The sequence below is a fragment of the Phyllobates terribilis genome, unplaced genomic scaffold, assembly GCF_046119375.1.
Source record: "Phyllobates terribilis strain yellow unplaced genomic scaffold, ASM4611937v1 Scaffold_5__5_contigs__length_657084704, whole genome shotgun sequence".
NCBI classification, from domain to species: Eukaryota; Metazoa; Chordata; class Amphibia; order Anura; family Dendrobatidae; genus Phyllobates; species Phyllobates terribilis.
Genome location: NW_027362765.1, coordinates 509139914 through 509166369, shown reverse-complemented (window position 1 = coordinate 509166369; position 26456 = coordinate 509139914). Strand labels below are relative to the sequence as shown.

General features: G+C 43.6%; 1 protein-coding gene across 1 annotated transcript in view; it reads left to right on the top strand.

The window, feature by feature from the left end:
- The window catches only part of LOC141273586 (uncharacterized), an 88831-nt gene that overhangs the window by 21209 nt on the left and 41166 nt on the right, over positions 1 to 26456 (top strand). The window contains exon 2 of the mRNA XM_073685626.1: positions 8132 to 8874. Coding sequence (XP_073541727.1) covers positions 8132 to 8874 — 743 coding nt within the window. The remainder of the gene's footprint in view (positions 1 to 8131; positions 8875 to 26456) is intronic.

The window sequence follows — 26456 nt, the reverse complement described above, 5'->3', positions numbered from 1 at the left end:
AGCATGTATCAGCTGTCAGGTTCACTTTAAGTCTTTCTTTGGCTTAAAGAAAAAAAAAACACGAGGATGGTCTAGCAATTATTCATGGATCCAAAAGGTTTTCATCTTTCAATAAATAATATCCCAAGGGCTTAACTCCACTGAAATTAATAAATTACCATTATCTACACCTTGCTACACCAGCACTTGCCTCTCCGCAGTTCCCAGCCAGCCTTTGTTGACATGGCTGCAGCGGTGATATCCCGACTACAGCATGTAATTGCTGCATCCAATCACTAAGCTCAATGGGTATGCCAAGGCAGATGGTAACAGACTGTTTGGAGCAGCTGAAAGGCAACGCTAAACCTGCAGGGGGTAAGTATTGAAAGTGATTTTAATATTTTCCTTGAAGTCAAATAAGTTTTAAATGGTTTGTCCACTACTCAGACAACCCCTTTTCAATCACAATATTATATAAAATAATAACAGCTTTACTCACTTCCTGTGCTGGCACCGATTCAGCAACGTGGGGTCTCCCAGGGCTTACGTGATATTTCTTTACTAATTGAGCCCTGCAGCTAATCAACTGCTGCATTACTCTCACCTCCTTTGCACTTAACTGACATCCGGAGGAAGTCAGAGAGCAGCAGCAGTTCTCATTTCTTCTGGGTGACCGTTTCGACCAAATTAAGTGAGATTGAAGCAACTGTTGATTGGCTGTGGGGCTTGCGTGACCTAATAAGATCAAGTGAACACCGGGAGAACAGAAGCCGTCATTGCTGAACAGCATTTGCATCTGACTGACTTTCATAGTCATGAAAACACAGAAAAAGTTTGGACACACCTTCTCATTTAAAGATTTTTTTTGTGTTTTCATGACTATGAAAATTGTACATTCACACTGAAGGCATCAAAACTATGAATTAGCACATGTGGAATTATATACTTAACAAAAAAGTGTGAAACCACTGAAAATATGTCTTATATTCTAGGTTCTTCAAAGTAGCCACCTTTTGCTTTGATGACTGCTTTGCACACTCTTGGCATTCTCTTGATGAGCTTCAAGAGGTAGTCACCAGAAATGGTCTTCCAACAATCTTGTTTGTGTATACTGCTCAAAAAAATAAAGGGAACACTCAAATAACACATCCTAGCTCTGAATGAATGAAATATTCTCATTGAATACTTTGTTCTGTACAAAGCTGAATGTGCTGACAACAAAATCACACAAAAATCATCAATAGAAATCAAATTTATTAACCAATGGAGGTCTGGATTTGGAGTCACCCCCAAAATTAAAGTGGAAAAACACACTACAGGCTGATCCAACTTTGATGTAATGTCCTTAAAACAAGTCAAAATGAGGCTCAGTATTGTGTGTGGCCTCCACGTGCCTGTATGACCTCCCTACAACGCCTGGGCATGCTCCTGATGAGGTTGCGGATGGTCTCCTGTGGGATCTCCTCCCAGACCTGGACTAAAGCATCCGCCAACTCCTGGACAGTCTGCGGTTGGTGGATGGAGCGAGACATGATGTCCCAGATGTGCTCAATCGGATTCAGGTCTGGGGAACGGGCGGGCCAGTCCATAGCTTCAATGCCTTCATCGTGCAGGAACTGCTGACACACTCCAGCCACATGAGGTCTGGCATTGTCTTGCATTAGGAGGAACACAGGGCCAACCGCACCAGCATATGGTCTCACAAGGGGTCTGAGGATCTCAGCTCGGTACCTAATGGCAGTAAGGCTACCTCTGGCGAGCACATGGAGGGCTGTGCGGCCCTCCAAAGAAATGCCACCCCACACCATTACTGACCCACTGCCAAACTGGTCATGCTGAAGGATGTTGCAGGAAGCAGATCGCTCTCCACGGCGTCTCCAGACTCTGTCACATGTGATCAGTGTGAACCTGCTTTCATCTGTGAAGAGCACAGGGCGCCAGTGGTGACTTTGCCAATTCTGGTGTTCTGTGGCAAATGCCAAGCATCCTGCACGGTGTTGGGCTGTGAGCACAACTCCCATCTGTGGACGTCGGGCCCTCATACCACCCTCATGGAGTTGGTTTCTAACTGTTTGTGCAGACACATGCACATTTGTGGGCTGCTGGAGGTCATTTTGCAGGGCTCTGGCAGTGCTCCTCCTGTACCTCCTTGCACAAAGGCGGAGGTAGAGGTCCTGCTGCTGGATTGTTGCCCTCCTACGGGCCCCTCCACGTCTCTTGGTGTACTGGCCTGTCTCCTGGTAGTGCCTCCAGCCTCTGGACACTACGCTGACAGACACAGCAAACCTTCTTGCCACAGCTCGCATTGATGTGCCATCCTGGATGAGCTGCACTATCTGAGCAACTTATGTGGGTTATAGAGTCCGTCTCATGCTACCACGAGTGTGAAAGCACAGCCAACATTCAAAAGTGACCAAAACATCAGCCAGAAAGCATTAGTACTGAGATGTGGTGTGTGGTCCCCACCTGCAGAACCACTCCTTTATTGAGGGTGTCTTGATAATTGCCAATAATTTCCATCTATTGTCTATTCCATTTGCACAACAGCATGTGAAATTGATTGTCAATCAGTGTTGCTTCCTAAGTGGACAGTTTGATTTCACAGAAGTTTGATTTACTTGGAGTTATATTCTGTTGTTTAAGTGTTCCCTTTATGTTTTTGAGCAGTGTATATATATCGTAAGGTGGCTAATGGTCTTGTAATCGATGGGATGTATGTGTCCCAGAGATGGCTGGTCTCTGGGATGTAACCCGGTGTATTTTCTCTAGTGCATGCATGCACTAAGAGGATTCATTGGTGCAGCTGGGAGCCGGGGTTTGGGTTGCTAGGAGAGATGGGTGGGTCCAGCAACCCACATACCTCACCTCTGGGTGTGGTTAACAGCCTATAAAATGGAGGCTGTTTGTTTGGCACATGGTCTGTGTTTGGAGGGAGAAGGCCTCCAGACTGAGCTGTGTGCTGTACGCTCACCAGCCTGTGTGACCACAGGTTCGGTGTACCAGAGACTTTGTACAAAGTTCTGTTCTCCTTTGTTTTGTCTGCACTAAAAGCTGTTTATTTGCACTTTTTACTTTTGCCGGTTTATGAAGTTAATAAACCGCTGTGGACATTTAAAGGAACCTGCCTCCTGTTTGCCTCTCAACACACCTGAGTGAGTACATCCCTACAATTGGTGTTAGACGTGCGGGCAGCATTCCCAGCAGAGACGTGTGACTGCTACAGGAAGGACTGTATGTCCTGGGTAAAGTCTGTCGCAAGCCAGCAAGCATCGCCAGACAAGATGGAGGACCTGCTGAAACACTTGGTCCAGTCGCAGCAGCAGGAGACCAACAGGCTGTTGTTACAGCAGATCCAGCAGCACCAGCAGGAACAACGGCAGCAGATGCAGCTTCTGGCAACCGCCATCCAGGGCAGGACGAGCACCCTAACCCCGACTCCGGCTGATGAATCCCACGTCTGGAAGGCGGTAAGACGAGCTTTGCAGAAAATGACCCCGAGGGATGATGTTGAGGCCTTCCTGACCGTGTTTGAAAGGGTCGCTGAGAGGGAGAAACTTCCACCAGACCAGTGGGAAGAGGTACTGGTGCCATACTTGACGAGAGAGACCCAGAAGGCGTACTATGACTTAACCTTGCAGGACGCCAAAGAGTATGGCAAGCTAAAGTCTGAGATCCTCGCATGCTTGGGGGTGACAATGACTATCAGGGCGCAGTGGATTCACCGCTGGGTGTATCACCGGGACAAACCACCTCTCTTCCAAATGTTTGACCAAATCTTGCACCTGGTCCAGAAGTGGCTGCAGCTAGAGTCCTCCACGCCTGCGCAGATGGTAGAGTGGGTGGTGATGGACCAGTTTGTGCACTCTCTATCGAGGCCCATACAAACTTGGGTTGCCCAGGGTGATCCCCGGAATGCAGATTAACTGATTAGACTGGTAGAGAGATACCAGGGGGTCGAAGGTTTTTTGGGAAGGCAGCCCATTCCATACTGGGGTTCCTAGCAGGGGAGGTGGTGCCCAAGGTCCCTACGGATGATGTTGATTGCTGGAGGTACCACGGCCCAGGTCATATAGCTGCCCGTTGTCCCTTGACTCCTGAGCAGATGGACTGCAGCATAGGACGCCGTTGTTTTTATTATGCCTATCCAGCCTGCAGTGGGAATTGTCCACCCAGCGAGGGCCCTACAAGCCTGTCCAGTGAAAGTGAACGGCCGGCAGGTAGCGGCACTGCTAGACTCCGGGAGTCTGGTGACCCTTGTGAGGGCCACTCTTCCCCTACAACTGATCCCGGGGAAAAAAGTCGGCGTACGATGCATTCATGCAATGCAAAGGACTATCTGATGGCTAGAGTAGACATTGAAACAGCCCACGGTACCGAGTTCCACGAGGTCGGCGTCGTTCAGGACTTGTTGCACCCTATCAGTATAGGCTGAGACTTTTGTTTATTTTGGGATCTGTGGGCGAAGAGTTCAGGGTTCGCTGGCGCAGTTGAGATATAAGGTAACCCTGAAGAGGTAACACCACACCCAGAGTCAGACGGGTTTCCTTTTTGTGTTCTTGTGGGGGATGAGGAGGTAGTGTCCCCCGAGCCTGATATTCCAGAGTTAGGGGTGACCAGTGAAAATTTGGGGTCTGCACAACATAGGGACCTAACTCTGAAGGAAGCCTTTAATAATGTCACTGTCATAAATGGGTTTGCTCAGGAGACGGGGCTGACACAAGGTTTCCCCATTTTATGATGAGCGGGGAGTTATTGTACCGCGTCACGAAAGTGAGGGAGGAGCGTAACAGTGCCAGGTCTCTATAGACGGAAGGTGTTGGACATGGCCCATTCGCATATCTTGGGGGGACATCTAGGGGTGGAAAAAATGCAGGAACTGATTATGCAAAGGTTCTACTGGCCTGGATGTCACCGGGAAATACAAAAGTATTGCAGATCTTGCCCTACGTGTCAGCTAACTGCCCCAACCTCTCACTTTCAAAGTTCCCTCGTGCTATTGCCCATTATTGAAGTGCCATTCGAGAGAATTGTCATGGACTTAGTCGGTCCCGTGGTTAAATCTGTTTGTGGGCATCCAATATATCTTGGTCATCCTGGACTATGCCACACGTTATCCGGAAGCAATTCCCCTGAGAAACTCATCTGAAAAGAGTATAGCCTGTGAATTGGTCCATGTTTTCTCCCGGACAGGTTTACCAAAGGAGATCCTGACCGACTAGGGAACACCTTTTATGAGTAAAGTATTGAGGGAGTTATGCAAGGTCCTGCAAATCTCCCAACTGAAAACTTCAGTGTACCATCCTCAGACAGAAGGCCTGGTGGAGAGGTTTAATAAAACGTTGAAGAGTATGCTGAGGAAGGCCATAGAAAAGGATGATAGAGACTGGGACTGGCTCCTACCGTCTCTGTTGTTTTCCATCCGAGAGGTTCCACAGTCATCTACAGGGTTCTCGCCATTCAAACTGCTCTATGGCCAACATCCGCGAGGTCTCCTGGATATAGCCAAGTAAAACTGGGAAGCCGAAAGGTCACGCCCCACAGGCGCGTCATCGAGCATGTTGCTCTGATGCAGGAGAGGATTGAGAAGTTGATGCCCATCGTAAAGGAATATCTCCTCCAGGCACAAGAAGCTAAGGTCAGGGTCTACAACTAGGCAGCCAGGGTGAGGCAATTCAATCCGGGAGACCAAATCCTTGTACTATTACCTACGGTGGAGAGTAAGTTCTTGGCCAAATGGCAAGGGCCATTTAAGATGGTGGAAAAAGTTGGTGAGGTGAACTACAAGATTCATTAACCGGGATGACGTAAGCCGTACCAGATATGTCACATCAACCTCATCAAGCCGTGGCAAGACAGAGGCTGTGGAAGCTCCATGCTTGCTAGGAAGCCAAAAGGTGACGTTGGAGGTGTCACAATAGCTCTCGAAGGCCCAAATGCAGCAGTGTTAGGAGTTGCTGCACAAGAACAGGGATCTGTTCTCGGAATTGCTGGGCTGCACAAGGGTCATTGAACACGAGGTTCTGACAGAGCCACATGTGCGGGTGAACCTGAAACCCTATCAGATACCTGAGGCCCGACGAGAGGTGATCTCCAAAGAGGTGGCTCGTATGCTGAAACTTGGTGTCATTGAAGAATCCAAGAGCGGTTGGTCGAGCCCGATTGTCTTGGTCCTAAAGCCCGATGGTGAAAGGAGATTCTGCAATGACTATCGGAAATTGAATGAAGTCTCCAAGTTCGATGCATATCCCATGCCACGTGTCGATGAGCTGATCGAGCGACTTGGGTCAGCAAGGTACATAACCACCTTGGATTTAACGAAGGGTTACTGGCAGATCCCCATGGCACAGGGAGCCAAGGATAAGACTGTGTTTTCTACACCGGACGGGTGCTTCCAGTATGTCCGAATGCAGTTTGGACTGCAGGGGGCCCCTGCCACCTTCCAGAGAGCCATGGATCGAATCCTGGCGCCTCATAAGAAGTACGCTGCAGCATACTTGGACAATATTGTTCTATTCAGCCCAGACTGGGAGAGTGGTGTTTGATGCACTAAGGCGGGGTTTTCGATAAACCCCAAGAAAAGTGCCATGGGTAAAGAAGAGGCCAGATACCCCGGTTATGTGGTTGGTAGAGGAGAGATTAAACCCCAAATCAGTAAAGTTGAGGCAATCCAAACCTGGCCGAGACCCTTGTCAAAAAAACAGGTTAGAGCCTTCCTGGGGATCGTGGGATACTACAGGAGGTTCATCCCAAACTTCGCCGTGATGGCTGCACCCCTGACTGACCTTCTTAAGGGGACAAAATCAGCCATGGCCAAGTGAACTGCAGAGGCGGAGACGGTCTTTCAAGAAAGTGGCTCTGTGTAGGCAACCGGTCCTGGTTGCCCCTGACTTCAAGAAAGAGTTTATACCCCAGACAGATGCCTCAGATGTTGGTTTGGGAGCAGTCCTTTCCCAGGAGATACACTGGGATGAGCACCCTGTCCTCTACCTGAGTAGGAAGCTGTCCTCCTGCGAGAAAAATTATGCAGTCATAGAGAAGGAGTGCTTGGCCATAAAGTGAGCGGTTGACACGTTGCAGTACTATCTGCTAGGTCAAAAATTTGGAATGGTATCTGACCATGCCCCACTCAGATGGATGAGGGAAACAAAGGGAAAAAATGCCAGGGTCACCCCCTGGTTTTTAGCCCTACAGGATTTTAACCTCCATGTAGAACATAGAGCAGGGGAGCTACATGGTAATGCTGATGCCCTCTTGAGAATCCCCTGTCTAGTCGTAGGAGGTGCCAAGCCCCATGGCTTTAGGCAGAGGGGGAGGTATGTAAGGTGGCTAATGGTCTTGAAATCCATGGGAGGTATGTATCCCAGAGATGGCTGGTCTCTGGAATGTAACCCAGTGTATTTTCTCTAGTGCCAGCATGCACTAAGAGGATTAATTGGTGCCGCTGGGAGCCGCGGTATGGGTTGGTAGGAGAGATGGGCGGGTCCAGCAACCCACATACCTCACCGCTGGGTGTGGTTAACAGCCTATAAAATGGAGGCTGTTTTTTTGGCACACATACACACACATACACACACTGTATATTTATATATGAAAATATTGAAAAGAAAAAATATATTTTATAAAATAGTTTATTAAATAATAGATGGAAGACACTAAATAATGTAGATATATTTGGTTTATCTATAACCATGAAGAGAATATGAAAATAAAAATGTTTTTCATTTCCAGGTCAAAAAAAAACCCAACAGACTCATACAGCCAGTCTGGAGCAAACATCTGTTTTGTCAAAACGTGGCAATGCAAAAACTGAGATAATCTTTTGGTTCTATAGGCTAAAACTGTCTAGGACTAAAAGGGATTCTTTAAAAATATGTCCATAATTATGTAAAAAAAATGACACCACAAACACCCCTATAGTTTGAATGTGGAGTGATTGGTAAACTCTGCCAAGTAAAAGGTGTTACGTACTGGTACCCTTCACAGAGAACCTAAATAAACCGATTGTCTTGTTTGTAAATTATCCTTAAATTGCTAAATCTAATTACAGTGTAGATTACCTGAAAAGTAACAAAAATAGTATGTTCTCCAAAAAATTCTCTTTGTATTGTTTTAGTGTGCGTTTCAGTATTTTACAACTTTTTTGTTTCCACAGGGAAGAAAAGTATCTCAACTGAAGGGGAAGTAGTGCTGACCCACATGAAGAAGCTAATAAATGAATATGAAAATGACTCTATAAGTGCTCACAGTTTGAATGGAGATCGGTTTGAACACACTGATGCGGCTTCAGATTGTCCGTCTGATGTTCCAGCTAAAGAAGATAATATATGTGAACTGCCAGTGCGTGACCCTCTTCAGCAGTTCAAGAGGATGTACAAGTTTGAGTCAGAGGATTCTGGGGTTGAGATGCCAAGTGGGGCAAACTCACCTTCTACTCCCAAAGGTTCTGAGAAGAGTTTTGTGATGCATAGTCGGGATTCATCCTGTGATTCTGGGGTCCTTAGTGCATCATCATCACCCACTGTAGCTCACATGGAAATAAGTGATGGAGGAGCAACTGTAGATGTGACCCATACATTCCTTTCAAATGTAGAGAAATTTAAAGACCACACGGACCTTAGTAAAGAAGAGGGTGACGAGAATGAAAATAGCGTAGAAGATTTTATTGACTGCCAAGAGGAAGAGCTAAACTTACCGCCATGTAATGAGGAAAATGAACCTTCAGCCATTGCTTTGTTTAATGCAGAGCTTTCTTCTACAATGGAGGAGGAAGCAAAAGACATGGATGACTTTTACAAAGAAACTTTTGATGATATCCAGAATTTGCATCAATTAAAAAGATGTCCAACAAGTAACAGCCTGGATGAATATATGGATGAATGTTGCAGGCTTAGTGAGGTAAGGCTATTTCTTTGACATGAAGAACACTTGTATGATAATGTGTCAGATTCAATTTAAGTTCCATGAACCTGAACATCTGTGTTGTACAGACCCGTAATAAAGTTCCCTAGGAGATCCCAATGGGCGCACATTGTGTCTAGACCATTTTATTGCCCCATAATGTTTTCATGTCAGCAGGATTGTACCCCCCATGCTATTTCTACGTACATGTTGCCTTGCCAATGACAAGTCCAGCAATTACTTTACATGGCCAATTTATTCTTTCATAACTTAGAAATCAGTGTTTTAATTTATATGCAGATGAGGCTGAGGGGCTATGGTAGATCTGAATCCTCCTTCAACCGGCTCTATTCCCTCACATTGCCACCTTCTCCTGCTTGACTGATATCCTCTATGCTGTGTAACTGCAGGTAAAAGAGCTGTCAATTAAGAAGGAGGCGTTGGCGCAGGGCGGGATATAGTGCTGGAGAGACAGAGGCTTCAGATCTACCATAGCTCTTCAACCTCATTTGCATATTAATGGAATTGCTAAGTTCTCAGTAATGGAGGAATGGACTGGCCTTATAAAGGTATTGCTGAACTTATCTTTGAAATATATCTAGTTTGGGGTGTGAAATCCTGCCAACAGATTCCCTTTAATAGATGATATTTTACAAACTTGACTTTGTGTATCTAAGAAGGATCTTGTTTCTTAAAAGATAACCATTGGGCTACGTTCCCATGATGAGCTTTTAGTGCGTTTTTGGTGTGGTTTTTTTCTCCCCTCATTAGTATGAGTGAAATCTGCACCAAATCTGCAAGTACAAAAAGTGTGCATGAGACTTCTGGATTCTCATTCACTTTGCTGGAATCAGGAGACACTGTGACAAATCTGCAACATGTGCATGGGTCCTTAAAGCTATGGTTTTGTAGAAGGAGATGAACAAAAAAATCTCTTCAGTGAAGTATTGTAAAGCTGGCCATGCTCACAAATAGCTGTTGGCCCGTATCTATCTTTCCTAGCCCCTACACATGTGCATGTATACCCTCATCTAACTCAACATCTGCTGTCATGGAAGAGTCAGGAGGCTCCCCATATACAGTATATACCTGACTGGGCCGGGGGTTTGATAATATACATTAATTGTGTATGGCTAGCTTAACATACCATCACTTATGTGATTAATTACGCAAACAATATCATGCACATATCCCTTACGCGCTCGTCATGATACAATATCTGCCCAAACACTTGCCGTTAAAGGGTATTCACTACACACCACAAATCTCTTGTCTGTGTTATGAATGTAATCTAAATTGTAGTTTTAGGTGAGTAAAGTTCACCCAGAACCATTTCTTATGTTTAATTCAGAAAGAACATTTTCCCTGACATTTCTGTTAGTAGGGAGAGGCTGGCCAACAATATAGCAGCTGATAGTTAATCATTGACAGGTAGTGCTATTGAATGCGTGCGTTCTGGACATCTGACAATTAATGTCTTTCTGACAAAGAAAAATATTTGAGCTGCTCAAGTAAATGTAGCATCCAAACCACTAAAATGTGGCGGAACGTTGCTGTAACAGAGCTTATTTAACTGTGCAACTAAACCTGTTACTCAATGCCTGTTTGCTGTAGCAAAGCCAAAGTTGTATTCACTATAAGACTAAATTTTATTCTATATACAACTTCAACAGTGGTATATATACAAGAGAGGGGGCAATAGTGCGGATTTTCTATCCAGGACTGGAAGTCTTGGTGTTTGTGTACTCCTCCACAGCTTTTTTGGAGAGGAGAGTTCTGCACAGGTTCTTGCAACGCAGCAGCAAAGCTAATGGAACTAACCAAAAGGCCCCATGGCAGCTGCATGTCCGGCCCTATGGTATTTAAGTTCTTAAATATCAGTTGTTAGGATCTTCATGTAAACATTTATAAAGGCATTTAGGCTTAAAACTAGTTGATTTTGTTGACATGAGGATATTTTGCATGCGCATCTATTATAGAGTAAAGGAAGAGGGATGGAGGCTCATCAAAACCACACAGATCACTATATTCCTCTGCGTAACACTAGAACAATAGTGGCTGAATACTGATATATATATATATATATATATATATATATATATATATATATATATATATATATATATATACACATATATCACATTTGGCACAAGGGTTTATTTATGAAACCAAGTGAAGAAAGAGGACAGCGACTCTGCCCTTGTGATAAGTCATTTGGGATTTGATTCATTTTCACATGTAACACTACTGTTGAATATATCCTTATACTGGTGACATGATGTCACTATTTTTATGGATCAATTTTTCATTCCGAACCACATCTGAAATGATTGTCAGTTTTTCTGAGCCAAACATTCACGTATGGGGGGAAATTGGGAGAAACTGTTGATGTCCAAATGAGCGCTCAGTTCTCAGCTATCTCATGTGTATGGCCAGCTGTAGATATCCACTATGTCATCAGAAAATCAGGAAGCTCTGTCCAGACACCCTCCTATTTTTTTTTTTTTGTTGTGCTGCAGCTCTGTCCTCCCTCCAATGTTTTTTTTTCTGCAGCTCTGTCCTCCCTCCCAGGTTTTGGACTGCAGCTCTGTCTCTCCCTCCCAGGTTTTGGACTGCAGCTCTGTCTCTCCCTCCCAGGTTTTGGACTGCAGCTCTGTCTCTCCCTCCCAGGTTTTGGACTGCAGCTCTGTCTCTCCCTCCCAGGTTTTGGACTGCAGCTCTGTCTCTCCCTTCCAGGTTTTGGACTGCAGCTCTGTCTCTCCCTTCCAGGTTTTGAGCTGCAGCTCTGCTTAAAGTGTTCTTCCAGGACTAAGGGTCCCCATACATACACAATAGCTGTCAGATGAATAATGGTTTTTATAACAATAAGTCGACATGTGGCAGCCCAACAGAAACCAAAAAGAGAAACCAAAGGCGCAGTCTGCACAAACCTAAGAATTATATTCTTTAGTTCTGATGTGATAATGTGAACATTAGTCAGGCCTCTGACACTGTATATTCTACATTAAAATACCAATGGACATATGAATAGTGTTTGATTACATTGTAAGGAATCCGTTAAGCTAACATTGACTCATACATAATACAAGAGAATACATATTTGTCTGCTTTGATTCATTCTATGGCAAAATGTTGTTGAACCAAAGGGATTAAGCATTAAGAAAGGTTCCTGGGTCCTTTGTATGTTGCATGTAAGAGCACTGACTTCTAATCATTAGGCCGCACACATCATTGTTCCTTAGGCCCGACTGTTCATGCGGCATTCCTTCTCTCTACGTGGCCCCTTCACATACAGTAATTAGCAGGCATTGGAGGCCACACATGACAGACAAGCTGGACATAGGACACAGAACTCCCATTATATCATATTTAAAGATGATTTCAAAGTCCTTGCAGTCCATGAAGAATGCAATTGCTTTGTCCTGCCCTGTAACTTTTGCATCGTACAACACGCTACATTTTTCAACAGAGGTTCGACATTGATTAAATTATTTATGTTTCAGGCCAATAAAGGCATCTTTGTTGAATGAGGCTTTATAAGCAGCCTGGCCCGGCTCCAGCTCCTGCTGCTTCTATACTTCAGAAGCTCAGGTTTATCCTCTGCGCTGACAGATTGTTGTTTTCTGTTCAACCTGTATCATCGCCGGGCTTTAAAAGCAATCATGTAATTTATCTTCAGAAGAAAAAGAAAATTGTGATCAGAGATATTGCGCTTTGTTAAACATTCAGTTAAAACGACATCAATCTTGCTTGAACATTGCAAACATTGAAATGAAAATTAAACAGTATTAAAGGATTCGATGATATGTGTACTTTGTGACATGAAGAGATTACTCAGTGGATCACACATTTCAGTTAAAGAAATGATCTATATAAATATTACATTATAATTGTATAAATGCAATGTAAGGATATATAAAATTAGAAAAACAAAATCTGCTCAATGGAAAGAACGAAAGGCAAGAAACAAGTAAAGAGAATAAAAAAAGAACATAAAATGTCATTGTAAAGCACATGATACATTTGTCATATGGCATATAAATAGTTTTTTTCTTACCAGTAGCTTGTGAAAGTATTCACCCCATTTGGCTTTTTAACTATTTCTTTACATTACAACCTGTGTTTAAATATTTTTGTAATCTGATTTGTGTGTGATGCATCAGCACCAAATAGTCTAAGTGTTAGGTGTTTGCTGGATCAGAAATGGGTTCAGAAACATCAGTGGATTCTGTGGTCTCCCACTCCTGTCCAGCCAGGGATACTGCTGCTCAGCATCGTCATCAGTCCCAACGCCTAGCTTGTGCACGAGATGTACTGGTTGTCTCTTGGGTCTTTGTTCCTAGCAACATGAAGGATAGGTTGTGGAGGGAAACAGGGCTGCTAAAGCCTAAGTCGAGGATTCTCTGTACTGAGCATGCCCGTGACATGGCAGACCGTGACTGGTGGTTTGGGAGTCAGCTGATCCGGTGACCTGGCACCGCCTGAATGGTCGCGGGTGACGTCACCAATAATGCGACGGTGGGCAGGGCTTAATCTTTAAATAGCCTGCCCACAAACATGGCGGCGCGCTCTGATCATTGAGCAGTGATGGTGTTGTGTGGATGCTTGGTCGTTTGGGCTCCACGTGTGCTTTACCTTGATTCAGGCAGGTTTAGCGGGGGATAGGCAGCCTTAGATGGAGGGAGGCAGGTAGCTTAGTCTGACAGTCTGGCTCCGACAAAGGGGTCGCCATACACCCCGAGCAGTCTGCAGACGCCGTATTCCCGGCACCGCCTGTAAGCCACGCGGAGAGATACTCCTTAGTCCGGTAGCACGCTGGCTGGGAGCACTTATACGCCGGCGTGTATCTCACACGCATCCTAGTGCCTGCTGTGTAGTCCCTGTGCTGTAACAGGGCTACAGATACATTATTTATCGCACATCTCTCGTGCAGTTAACGGAGATAGTGCGAATCCCTATTCCTTTTCCGGTGTGCAGTAACACGGAAGGGATTGTTATTTAAGTTGTTTTACCTTCTCACCCGGAAAGTGTTTGGCCGCAGTCCACCAGGCTGCATCGCGGACCCCAGGTTCGGTTGCTTTCCATTATTTAATAAAGTTGTTTGCAACCGTCCCCTTAACACTAAGTTGGTGAAGTGAAGTGAGAAAAATATAGGCATAAATCAAATTTATGGGATCAAATAACTAAAAATTGGCATGTGCATATGTATTCACCCCTTTTGCAATGAAGCCCCTAAAAATTTCTGGTGCAAGTGTGGCACCCCAGGGGTCTGGTTACCACAGTAATAGAAATATTATGTCTGAGAGCAAGTGGGAGGTTTCTCTGGTCAGGAGCCCTAAGCATGCAACACGGCCCACCCAGACCTGGGAGGGGAGGAATCTGCCCTTATAAACTGGGTCTGGGGCGGGATTGAGTCAGTCAGAGCCTGGAGTGAAGTTCCAGACACAGGGAGAGTTACAACAGGAGCTCTGTAGGAGCAGGAGCGAGTGCCAGAGGCTGGAAGCTAGAAAGCTCGCCTTGGCTGAAGACACTAAACCCGGACACGGAGTCCGAGGCTGTGGGGACATCCAGGTCCAGCAGCAGAATCCAACCGGCAGGGGATTCCATGTCCTCTGGCCATAGAAGCCCGGAGGCACGGTCACAAGCAAGGGACCAGCACCGCCATCGTGAAGCGGAGGCTAACAGAAGGCCCCAAGTCACCGGCCATACGGGTGAGCACCACACGGTATACTCAGGGACGTGGGCTACTTCTACCCGCATAGGGCAAGGTAGCCAGGAAAGAGTGCAGATAGTCGGGGAGGCCTACAACTCCACCTGGCCAGGGGAGATCCTACTTGCTTACAGACTGACCAGGCCCCTACTGCTAACCAGTACTCCCAGGAGGGTCTGTGTTATACCATCAGTAAAGACCCTGAACTGCACCACACGTCTCTGTGTTTCATCGCCGCACCAGCACCATTACTCCTGGGATGCTCACACCATCACTCCCATCATTCACTCTAGCTGCCCTGAGGCAATACATCCCATTCTTGGCTGCGCATATAACATCAGCCTCAGCGGTCTGCAGCGCAGCGGCGGTCCCCACTGACCGCAATCCACGGGTGGCGTAGTCGGACAATTACAATACCAATAGACTGCCACTGGTTTGACCACCCTGGGCACAGACCGGGTCACCGCCACGGAGGACTACAACCCCCAGCGATCCGGCACCGGGTATCCCCCTGCACAGCACAGGCCCAGGGGGCGCGTCACAAGCAATTACCTTCATAAGTCACATGCTTAGAGAAAGGACGTTTACCTGTGTGCAATCTAAGTGTCACATGGTCTGTCAGTATATACACACCTTTTCTGAAAGGCCACAGATGCTGCAGCACCATTAAGCAAGAGGCACCACTAACCAAACAACACCATGAAGACCAAGGAGATCTCCAAGTCAGGGACAAAGTTGTTGAGAAGTACAAGTCAGGGTTGAGTTATAAGGCCAAGGCCCCACTATCAGTATTTGGTCAGTATTCGGTCAGTATTTTTTCTCAGCAGTGGGAGCCAAAATCAGGTGAGGAACAATAAGAGAAAAAGTATAATAGAAACAAGTGGGCTAATTCTGCATTTATCATCCATTCCTGGTTTTGGCTCCCACTCCGGAGAAAAAATACTGACCAAATATTGATAGTGGGGCCATGCCCTAAAAAATGTCCCAATCTCTGAGGATCCCCCGGAGCATCATCAAATCCATTATCATCAAATGGAAAGAACGTGGTATCACAGCAAACCTGTCAGCCAAGGCAAGGAGGGTATTAATCAGAGAGGGTAGCACAGAAACCAAAGGTAACCCTGAAGGAGCTGCAGAGCTCCCAAGCAGAGACTGGAGAATCTGTCCATACGACCACAATAAGGCGTACATTCCATAGAAGTGGCCTTTATACAACAGTGGGCAGAAAAAAAGCCTTTACTTACACGCAAAAACTGTAAGGCTTGTTTTCAGTTTGCCAAAAGACATGTGAGAGTCTCCCCAAATGTATGGAGGAAGACGCTGTGGTCAGATGAGACCACCAATCCAACACAGCTCATCACCCCAAGAACACCAGCACCATAGTGAAACATGGTGGTGGCAGCATCATGCTATGGAGTGGTTTTTCGGAAGCAAAGATAAGAAAAATGGTCTGAGTCGAGGGGAAGATGGATGGTGCAAAATACAGTGATATTCTTGCGCAAAACCTGTTTCATTGTGTCAGTGATTTGGGACTGGGAAGTAGGTTCACCTTCCAACAAGACAATGACCCACAGCATACTGCTGAAGCAACACTCGAATGGTTTAAGGGGAAGCATGTAAATGTTTTGGAGTGGCCTAGTCAAAGCCCAGACCTTTAAAGGGGTTGTCCGGTCAAAAGCGATAAATCTGCAGTCACTTTGTGTTACTGCAGACTTATGAATCCTCTCAGCGCACGCACTGTGCGCTGCAGGGATTCGCCGGTTACAGACTCGGGACCGGAGGGTATGTATGAGATATACAACATACAACAAGTTATAGATATTATACAAGTTATACATGTATGTGATACACATACTCCCGGCCAGTGGGCACGGCCTCGCTCTCCATACACTTGTATTCAGCGAGGCCGCGCCCTCTAGTTGGACATGCTCATTGGCCGTCCATGTCACTAGATGGGGTGTGGCTGCTCTCAATACAAGTGTATGAGGGAAGGCGGTGCCCACTGGACAGGGTATGTATAACTCATAGATACCCTCCATTACCGGGTCTGAAACCAGTGAATCCCCGCAGTGCACAGTGCGTGCGTTGGGGGAATTCATGAGTCTGAAGTCACGCAGAGTGACTGCAGACTTATCTCTTTTGACTGGACAACCCTTTTAATCCAATTGAGAATCTGTGATCAGACTTGAAAGATCTAACTTGAAGGAGCTGGGCAGTTTTGCCTTGAGGAATGGGCAAAAATCCCAGTGGCAAGATGTGGAAAGCTCATAGAGACTTATCCAAAGTGACTTGCAGTTGTAATTGCCGCAAAAGGAGGCTCTACAAAGTACTGACTTTAGGGAGGTAAATAGTTATGCACACTGAAGTTTTCAGTTATTTTGTCCTATTTGTTGTTTGCTTCACAATGAAAAGAAAACCAAATGTTCACAATTGTAGGCATGTTCTTTACATGAAATGATGCAAGCTCTCGAATAAAAATTTATATTCCAGGTTGTGAGGTAGCAAAACACAAAAAATGCCAAGGGGGTGAATACTTTCGCATGCCACTGTAGAGAGAACCCACCTTTATTTGTCACATCTCCACCTGGACCTGCTGTATATTCATTCTACAGGTGGCACTGGTGATAGAAGAGGCGTTGGAACCAGAAGCTCTGGACGGCAGGCTCTTTGCACTCATTTAGATTAGGATGGCTGGGAACTGCAGTGCCGTCCAGTCTGGTAATCTGGCTGTGTGTGCTATATCAGCTCCCCACTTCAGCCAATTGGAAAGCACCACACCCTACTTAAGCTTCTAGCTTTACTGCTGGAAGCTGCCAGATGTAGTCATGTGGTCCTCTGGTTTAGTCCTGATTGTTTTGCTCCTTGCAGTATTATTGTTCCTTGCTTTTGAACTCGGCTTGTGTTTCTGATTTTTCTTACATATTATGATTTTGTACTTTTTCCTGCCCTCTTGGTTTTGACCGGTTTCATGATCACTCCTGCCAGCCTGCACCACCAAACAGCAGCTTATTCTGTGGCCCCCAACCCACGGGCCACTGTTTGAGTTCAGATTCTTGTCCGTGGGTTAAAGGGTGTAGGTCAGGGCAACCCCTGGGATTCGGTAAGTGGAGTGGCTTGCACTAAGCCTGTCCATGATAGCCATTTTAGAGATGCAAGGCGACCACTGACAGAACATCATTACAACAATATTTTCATCCTGAACTTCAGCTTCTTTATGGAAATTTGTGGACATGCCATGAAAACAGACAACCCTTATACACATGAATGATCATTTCATCCAAACATGCATGTTTTTTAAATGGGGAGAGGGAAGTAAGCTGCTGACAGCTCCGGCCTTGGATTATTTCCCCTACTAACATCAGTTCTGGAAGAATTGGGAAGCCCCAATGTACATTACATTGTTGGCTGGTCCTAGTAATATTGTCATGTTTAGGCAAATTAAAAATGACAGAACGAAGCCCTAATGGCCACATTGCATTGTTTCTGGGTGGTGAGAACCCATTCAGATGTCCAAAAACATATTCTAGAAATTCCCATAAAGGAAATAACTCATATTTCAATGGAAATTAAATAAACATATTAAACCCTGCCCCAAGCTATTGTCTGGTTCAGTAGAAAGAAAATCCATGAGGAAATACTGTAACTTACTCAACACCCTGATTTTATTTGTACATCTTTATCTGCAGGAATTCATACTTACTAAAACCATCATTTCCTCTGTGGGGAAAAAAACCTGAGCACTGGTATTTCACTATGACTCAATGTTTTAGTAGTATGTCAGATGTACAAGGAGCATTATACCTTTACGGTAAATACATTGTACAATATTATGGATAATACACCTTCTAGGATGCATCTACAGTCATATGAAAAAGTTTGGGCACCCCTATTAATCTTAAGCTTAATGTTTTATAAAAATTGGTGTTTTTGCAACAGCTATTTCAGTTTGATATATGTAATAACTGTTGGACACAGTAATGTTTCTGCCTTGAAATTAGGTTTATTGTACTAACAGAAAATGTGCAATCTGCATTCAAACAAAATTTGACAGGTGCATAAGTATGGGCACCCTTATCATTTTCTTGTTTTAAATACTCTTACCTACTTTTTACTGACTTACTAAAGCACTTTTTTTGGTTTTGTAACCTCTTTGAGCTTTGAACTTCATAGCCAGGTGTATGCAATCATGAGAAAAGCTACTTAAAGTGGCCACTTGCAAGTTGTTCTTCTGTTTGAATCTCCTCTGAAGAGTGGCATCATGGGCTCCTCAAAACAACTGTCAAATGATCTGAAAACAAAGATTATTCAACATAGTTGTTCAGGGGAAGGATACAAAAAGCTGTCTCAGAGATTTAACCTGTCAGTTTCCACTGTGAGGAACATAGTAAGGAAATGGAAGAACACAGGGACAGTTCTTGTTAAGGCCAGAAGTGGCAGGCCAAGAAAAACATCAGAAAGGCAGAGAAGAAGAATGGTGAGATCAGTCAAGAACAATCCTCAGACCACCTCCAGAGAGCTGCAGCATCAACTTGCTGCAGATGGTATCACTGTGCATCGGTCAACTATACAACGCACATTGCACAAGGAGAAGCTGTATGGGAGAGTGATGCGAAAGAAGCCGTTTCTGCAAGCACGCCACAAACAGAGTTGGCTGAGGTATGCAAAAGCACATTTGGAGAAGCCAATTTCTTTTTGGAGGAAGGTCCTGTGGACTGATGAAACCAAGATTGAGTTGTTTGGTCATACAAAAAGGCGTTATGCATGGCGGCAAAAAAACACAGCATTCCAAGAAAAACACTTGCTACCCACAGTAAAATTTGGTGGAGGTTCCATCATGCTTTGGGGCTGTGTGGCCAATGCCGGCACCGGGAATCTTGTTAAAGTTGAGGGACGCATGGATTCCACTCAGTATCAACAGATTCTTGACAATAATGTTCAAGAATCAGTGACAAAGTTGAAGTTACACAGGGGATGGATCTTTCAGCAAGACAATGATCCAAAACACCGCTCCAAATCTACTCAGGCATTCATGCAGAGGAACAATTACAATGTTCTGGAATGGCCATCCCAGTCCCCAGACCTGAATATCATTGAACATCTGTGGGATCATTTGAAGAGGGCTGTCCATGCTCAACGACCATCAAACTTAACTGAACTGGAATTGTTTTGTAAAGAGGAATGGTCAAAAATACCTTCATCCAGGATCCAGGAAATCATTAAAAGCTACAGGAAGCGACTAGAGGCTGTTATTTTTGCAAAAGGAGGATCTACTAAATATTAATGTCACTTTTCTGGTGAGGTGCCCATACTTATGCACCTGTCACATTTTGTTTGAATGCAGATTGCACATTTTCTGTTAGTACAATAAACCTCATTTCAAGGCAGAAACATTACTGTGTCCAACAGTTATTACATATATCAAACTGAAATAGCTGTTGCAAAAACACCAATTTTTCTAAAACATTAAGCTTAAGATTAATAGGGGTGCCCAAACTTTTTCATATAACTGTAAATAAAGTAAGCAGGGTCTCAAAAGACCCCGAAGAGAAATGCAAAAATAAATCCCCTTTTATCACTGTAAAGGTGATCTGTCAGCAGAGCATAGTAAAATACATGGTTCCCATTGAGGTTTGCTTGACTTAAGTTCACTGACTGGTGATAAGAGAGATTTTCACTCATCATGCCGTATAATTAATCCCTATGCAAAACTATGATAAGAAGGTTTCATAACCCTAGAGCACATGAGCTGAGTGTATTAGCATTTATGCAATTAAAACATGACAAACATCTATAGCGGAGTATGGCAGTATGGAAATTGGGAACTCTGGGACTTGTGAAGCATATCAGCTGGTAAAGATGGGGCACATTGCCTGCTATAGGGACATACATATGACTGGATGGAAGTCAGTAGTAACTGGCATTGTAAGGCCATTCCTATAGATTTGTGAAGCATTTAATCTGCAACTAGGGACAGCCAAAGTATGAATGAAGCACAGCAGTGGCTGACATTGTAAGAGTGAATTTATAATGAAATATAATCGTGACCAAGCTTTCTTTAAAGGAATCTGAGTAGGATCAACCATCCTAATCTGTGTATATGGCCATGTAGGCCAGAAGAAGTTGAATAAAATTATACCTTGAAATCTGCGATCCAATGTCTTATTCCAGAAAAGTTCTTTTTTTTTATACGCAATTGAGCTGTTACTGAGAGCAGACTGTCAGTCATTACATGACTCACACTGATAACGTCTCCTTTAATTAAAAAAAAAAAAAGCTCTGAAGGCAGATTCTCATGCAGATCAGTGTCTACCCATAATCTGGAACAACTCATTTAGCATATAAGAAAAACATGCATTTCTCTGGAATAAGACATCAGATCGCAAATATCAGGGTTTCGTTTTATACAACATCCCCCTATGACCTACATGCCCATGCAGACAACTTCGGAGGATTGATCCATCTGACAGATTCCCTTTAATAATGCTCTTTTTGCATTAATCGTTCAGTGTAAACAGGCTGTCAATCACCCGAAGAACAAACAAAACGCCCATTCACCAGGTGAAATGATCTTTTCTGCAGTGCAATAGATCACCATTCTCGGTCGTGCACCATCCTGTGGAAACAGGACTCGCACTGCTGAGAACTATGGCAGACTATGGCAGTGTGCATCATTTACTTCTTTAGAAGGTTTCAGGTCCATCTTTCCCCAATCTATGTCAACCATTACTTTTTTGCCTTTTTATAAGACTTTGAGTAACTGTAATAAGAGAATTATTATAACTGTAATGGTCCATATAGCGGTGTAACTTTAGGTCCACTAACAAGCACGGATAGAATATATACAAGTCGATCAATGCTCATTTACTAGTTTGTTTGCACTGGCTAACAAATGCTTATGGGTATGGAACAATTGTTAATACGATCATTCTGCAACCTACGATATCACGTTATCAGCAGCCTATCCAGTGATCACATTGGGCGATCTGTTGCCGATAATGATGACTCTTATGCCGGCATGAATGTTTATTTTGATGGTTCTTCGAGAAATCACCACCATGTTTTGGGATCATAATTAGGAACAAATGTTCGAACAAACGCTGGTATGCCAATTATCAGCCAGCCTAAATCCACCATAATTTCAAAACTACATGTCCTTTCTGTGTATATATAAATGTTGGTACTATATATTTGTAGTTGACGCCCATTAAGGCAGTTTTGTATATTATCGATTTAACAGCTATTTAAAGTTATTTGCTTCACATTTCTAAATAATTCAATAAGATATACTAGAACGTCCTACCATAAAAACGAAAGAGTATGTGGTGACTTGTCTCTCATCTGGTCTGATAATTCCAGCCAAAAGTCAGTAAGAAGATCAGGATTGTCTAGCACACCCTGAGCCTCAAAGCAGAGGAAGCCAAGATCAAGAAAAGGAAAACCATGCTGTGAAGTTGTTCCCAGCAGCGGACTCTATTTCTGATCACTAGGATGTTATTAAAAGAAGTTCACCACGTAGACAATGCTGCACATTCCTCAGGGAATTGGGTCCTACGCAGGTCTGTGGTTTTGCAAGGGGAATTTTGATTTTCTCATCATATTTACGTCATCTTTGTTATTTGAAGCAAATCGACATTACTTCAGGTGATATTACATAGTGATTGGAAATACTTTAAATTAAATTAAAAAAAAATGTATTAATGTTTTGTCAAAGGTCCAGGTCATTTATTTTACAAAGATATAGGATGTAATCCAGTTGTACAGATAGAAAACACCTGACATTTATAGACAGTCTAAAGAAACCCTTTCTACGTTTACCTTCTTATTTCTTTATGGTTCAGTGAAGCTGAAAAAATAATACACACAAAAGACCATAACTCAAATTCCATTTAACCTGCTGGTCCAGTCCAAGGATTTGTGGCCCTTTCATTGGTATCGCAGCTATTAGTATCTATAATGTCAAAGTAACAAAATATTCAAACATGTCTTTACATAGTCAAAACATGACCTTTATAGCTGGGCATGGTGTGTTCATTATTTCTTGGATTTCCTGCTGCCTTTATAACACCAACACATCCTGCACCCATGTATACAAGTTCTCACCCTGTTCCCAATAGGAATCACAATCTAAATTTCCAATCATAGACACACAAAAGTCATTCCAAAGAAAATGGCCATAGATTGTTTGTGACCTTTTGGCTCCCAAGTTTGCATATTTTTATGGAGCTTATATGATCAATATACGATGGATAACTTCTGATGACCTTGTTTACCAAGGAGGCAATAGCATTGTAATTTCTAAGTACGGGAGAAAAGGCTTGATTCTGGGCAATAGTTGCATGGCTTATCTCGGGATGGAAGAGGGAGCAAACATATTTGAATTGCTTGTAAGAGAGAAGCCTTAAGGTCCCCATACACATTAGACTCATGTCGGCCAAACCAACCTATATTGACGAGTTTCAACCAGTGGTCCAATGTATATGGGGGCACCGGCCGACTCATGGTTGGGGGAGATGTCCAACGCACATGTCTGATTTTGAACTACTGAACACATGGTTTTCTTGGAGATAAGCCACCAGCTGACAGTCAGTCGGCAGTGTTCTCATAAAGAACAAGGGAGCACTCAGCCAAGTGAAAGCTTCTTTGAATGGAAAAATTGGTTGAGGTGTCTATCAGCCGAAGAATCGTTTGGCAGTCAGCTATCAAATGTGTATAGCCAGCTTTAGGATGTCTGACAGTGCCCATATGTATTTTATTGTGAGTGCATCCAAAATTAAGATGCATTGAGTTAGATGCGCACCACTCTTGCTTTAAGTAAAATGGTGCCGAGCTGCAATACCTGACATCGTGCTGTGGAAAATATTCCCTCTACCTTGTGACAAATTGAACTCTAACTAAAACCTGTCAGACATAATAAGAATATGGAGGCAAGATGCTTTTATATTTCTAAATGTATAACATCTCTAAAAGCTGTCTCCAAAGTTCACCACTGCCCTATACATAAAGTTATCTCTTTACCTACAGTATATTTACTTGACATACACTAGACAAATCATCTAGGAAGCTATAAATCTAGGAACTGGAACTGTTGTTAGTATTAAGGGAAATGTGCATCATACAGACTACACAACAGGATATAGCAAGGACATCCTAGTTAACTAGACACATAAATCAAGATCTTAGACTTTAAGTTCAGCTCCGAGCTCACAACATCTTTTGGGCTTACAGGAATCTAAACTAAAGACTGCTATAAATTGATGGTGGGACTCCAGCAGACCCCTAGAATGAGGGGGCACAGCTCTGCAGGAAACTGCCACAACCCCCATTTGACTACTCCCTGTACACTTTGGTGGCGCAGCTTTATACCAGTGCCACAGCCCGTTTAAACTCTGGATGGTAGAGTTCCCAGAAGTCCGATCCTGAGAATAAGTGATGAGATATCCAAGTGATTGGGAATACCCCTTTACTGTTAAAACCTACTTTCCATGCAATAAGAGATATGATTTTCTTGCCATTTGTTATCTTATATTGCAATACTTCTTATATAATCCCTTTTATATGTTATCATGAATTTACAGTGTGCTTCTTAGTACAGGTGTGCTATGTTCATAGGTAAATAATGCAATGAACTATCCTTTGGCTAATAATTTGTTAGTTGTTACTGCAGGTTCACAAAGACATCATGGAAAGTAACCAGAGGGTTAGCCTCATCTCTCCCTTGTAACGTTCTGCTTAGATAAGCGTAGGTTGTAACATGGAGATACCTTGGAGTGAGTGATCTGGATAATGGACCAGGCAATTTAATGTCACTCATGTAACAAAAGGTTAGAGCTTCTTTCGTAGGAGGCGAAAATATCACTTTAATCCAGTCGTGTTACTTATATGTGGTTTATGTGCTTCTTTCACTTCAAAGAAATCTCTATTTATTGACCTAAGGCAAAAATGTACATCTGCTCTGCCAGCTGCATGTCCTCAGGAGATTCCTGCTGCAATCGGCAGTTTTCCTGGTGGAAATCAGGCATGTGGGAACAAGCGTAAGGTGCAGTTCAGATACATCAGAGAAGTAATGTCACAACATCTATCATCAAAATAACAATGGATATAAGAACGGGTATTATATATTCTTGTAGAATACCTACATTCACCTTAGTTGAGGATAACCTATAGAACATGAAACTTTACTACATCAACATATTAAGGGTTTAACCCATAAGCACTCACCAAGCCTAACGTGGAACCCCCTAGTAGTGACGTTTTGGTAGCTAACAAGAAATGCTTTACAGTGAGTTTCCAGATATGTAGCAGCAAAATGCACATCCAATTATACGTATTTTTCTCAATAAGAAGATAGAGACAAGCTACTGTCTGATGCCTTTTATCTCCTAGAACACATATGTCAAACTCTGGCCTGTGGGCCAAATCCAGCCCACAAGGTGGTTTTTATTTGGCCCACGACACCAGAACTACCACTCCTATGTGGCGCTCATTATTCTGTAAGGAGGATCTTGTGAGACCCATTATTCTGTATGGAGGATCTTGTGGGGCCCATTATACTGTATACTGGCTGTGGCTCGACTTTGTCCAAGTTTTTCATGTCGGACCTCTGTGTGTTTGAGTTTGACATCCCTGTCCTAGAAGGACAAAGTAAACACCAATCAGGAGGTCGCCATTCAGGGCTGTAACTATAGTGGGTACTGGAGGTGCAGTCACATCAAGACCCTGAATCACAGGGAAGCCCAAAAGGTCCATTTGACCATATTGAGAAGACAAATACTATTAAAGACCTGTGATAGTTGGGGGACCTGTTAGAGATTTTGCATTTGGGCCCGCAAGATTTAAGTTAAACTGCCCCTTCCCCAATATTCATCAGATTGGGATTGACAAAATCAAAAAAAATCTTTTGGCATTTAGAGTTTTTCCAGGAACACTATTCCTTGTATTATGCCCTATTAGGACAGACAAACATCATAGAATGAATCCCTTATCAGGAAGCCAAAATGGAAAGAAATTTGGGAAGACATACTTCGGTTGGGATTGACCTGGATCGTGTATGGATTACATAAAGGGTCAATGTAGTACTACATTTCTCTTGGCGATAACAGTTGATCATTGCACCAGCATCCATTTTAAAATGGGGCATATTCATGAGACATCCCCTGTAATCTAATTTAATTATTTAACTCACTTATATAGCGCCATTAATTCCACAGCACTTTACAGACATTATCTGCACTGTCCCCGTTGGGACTCACAATCTCCATTCCCTATCAGTATGTCTTTGGAGTGTGGGAGTGTAGTGTCATCTACAAAGACATCATTTTGAGCCAATCCTGACATAACAGAGGTTCTCGTAGGAGTTGTCAATTTATCCAATCGGAGATGGATTCTATTCATCTTCTCTTTTCTTAGAGGCATTTTCTGGGCTTGAGGAGAAAAAACACTGTCAGGATTCCCCTCAATGGCCAGACTGAGCGGGCAGTCATGTGACTGCTAGTATGCAAATCGTATAATGGCGATCAGGTGCCAACTAAATTCTCATCCGCTTTACTCAATAGAGAATTGTCACTTAGCACATAAAATATGAGAACATATCAGGATTTCCCTCAATTGTCAGATGAAGCAAGCGTTCATGTACCGACTAGATTCTCATCCACTTCTCTCAATGTTCTAGTCAGAGAAGCCACAGAGGATCTAGTCGGCATGTGACCTGGTCGATCTGACAATTGCGGGGAATCCTGTTATGTTCTCAGTTTATTTGCTAACTGAAAAATCAATTTCACTGCCTAATATCATACAAACCAATATTCTGATGAGCTGTGTTTGACCTTATATTTGCTTGAGATGAGGCTTTCATTCTGAAATACCTTAAATT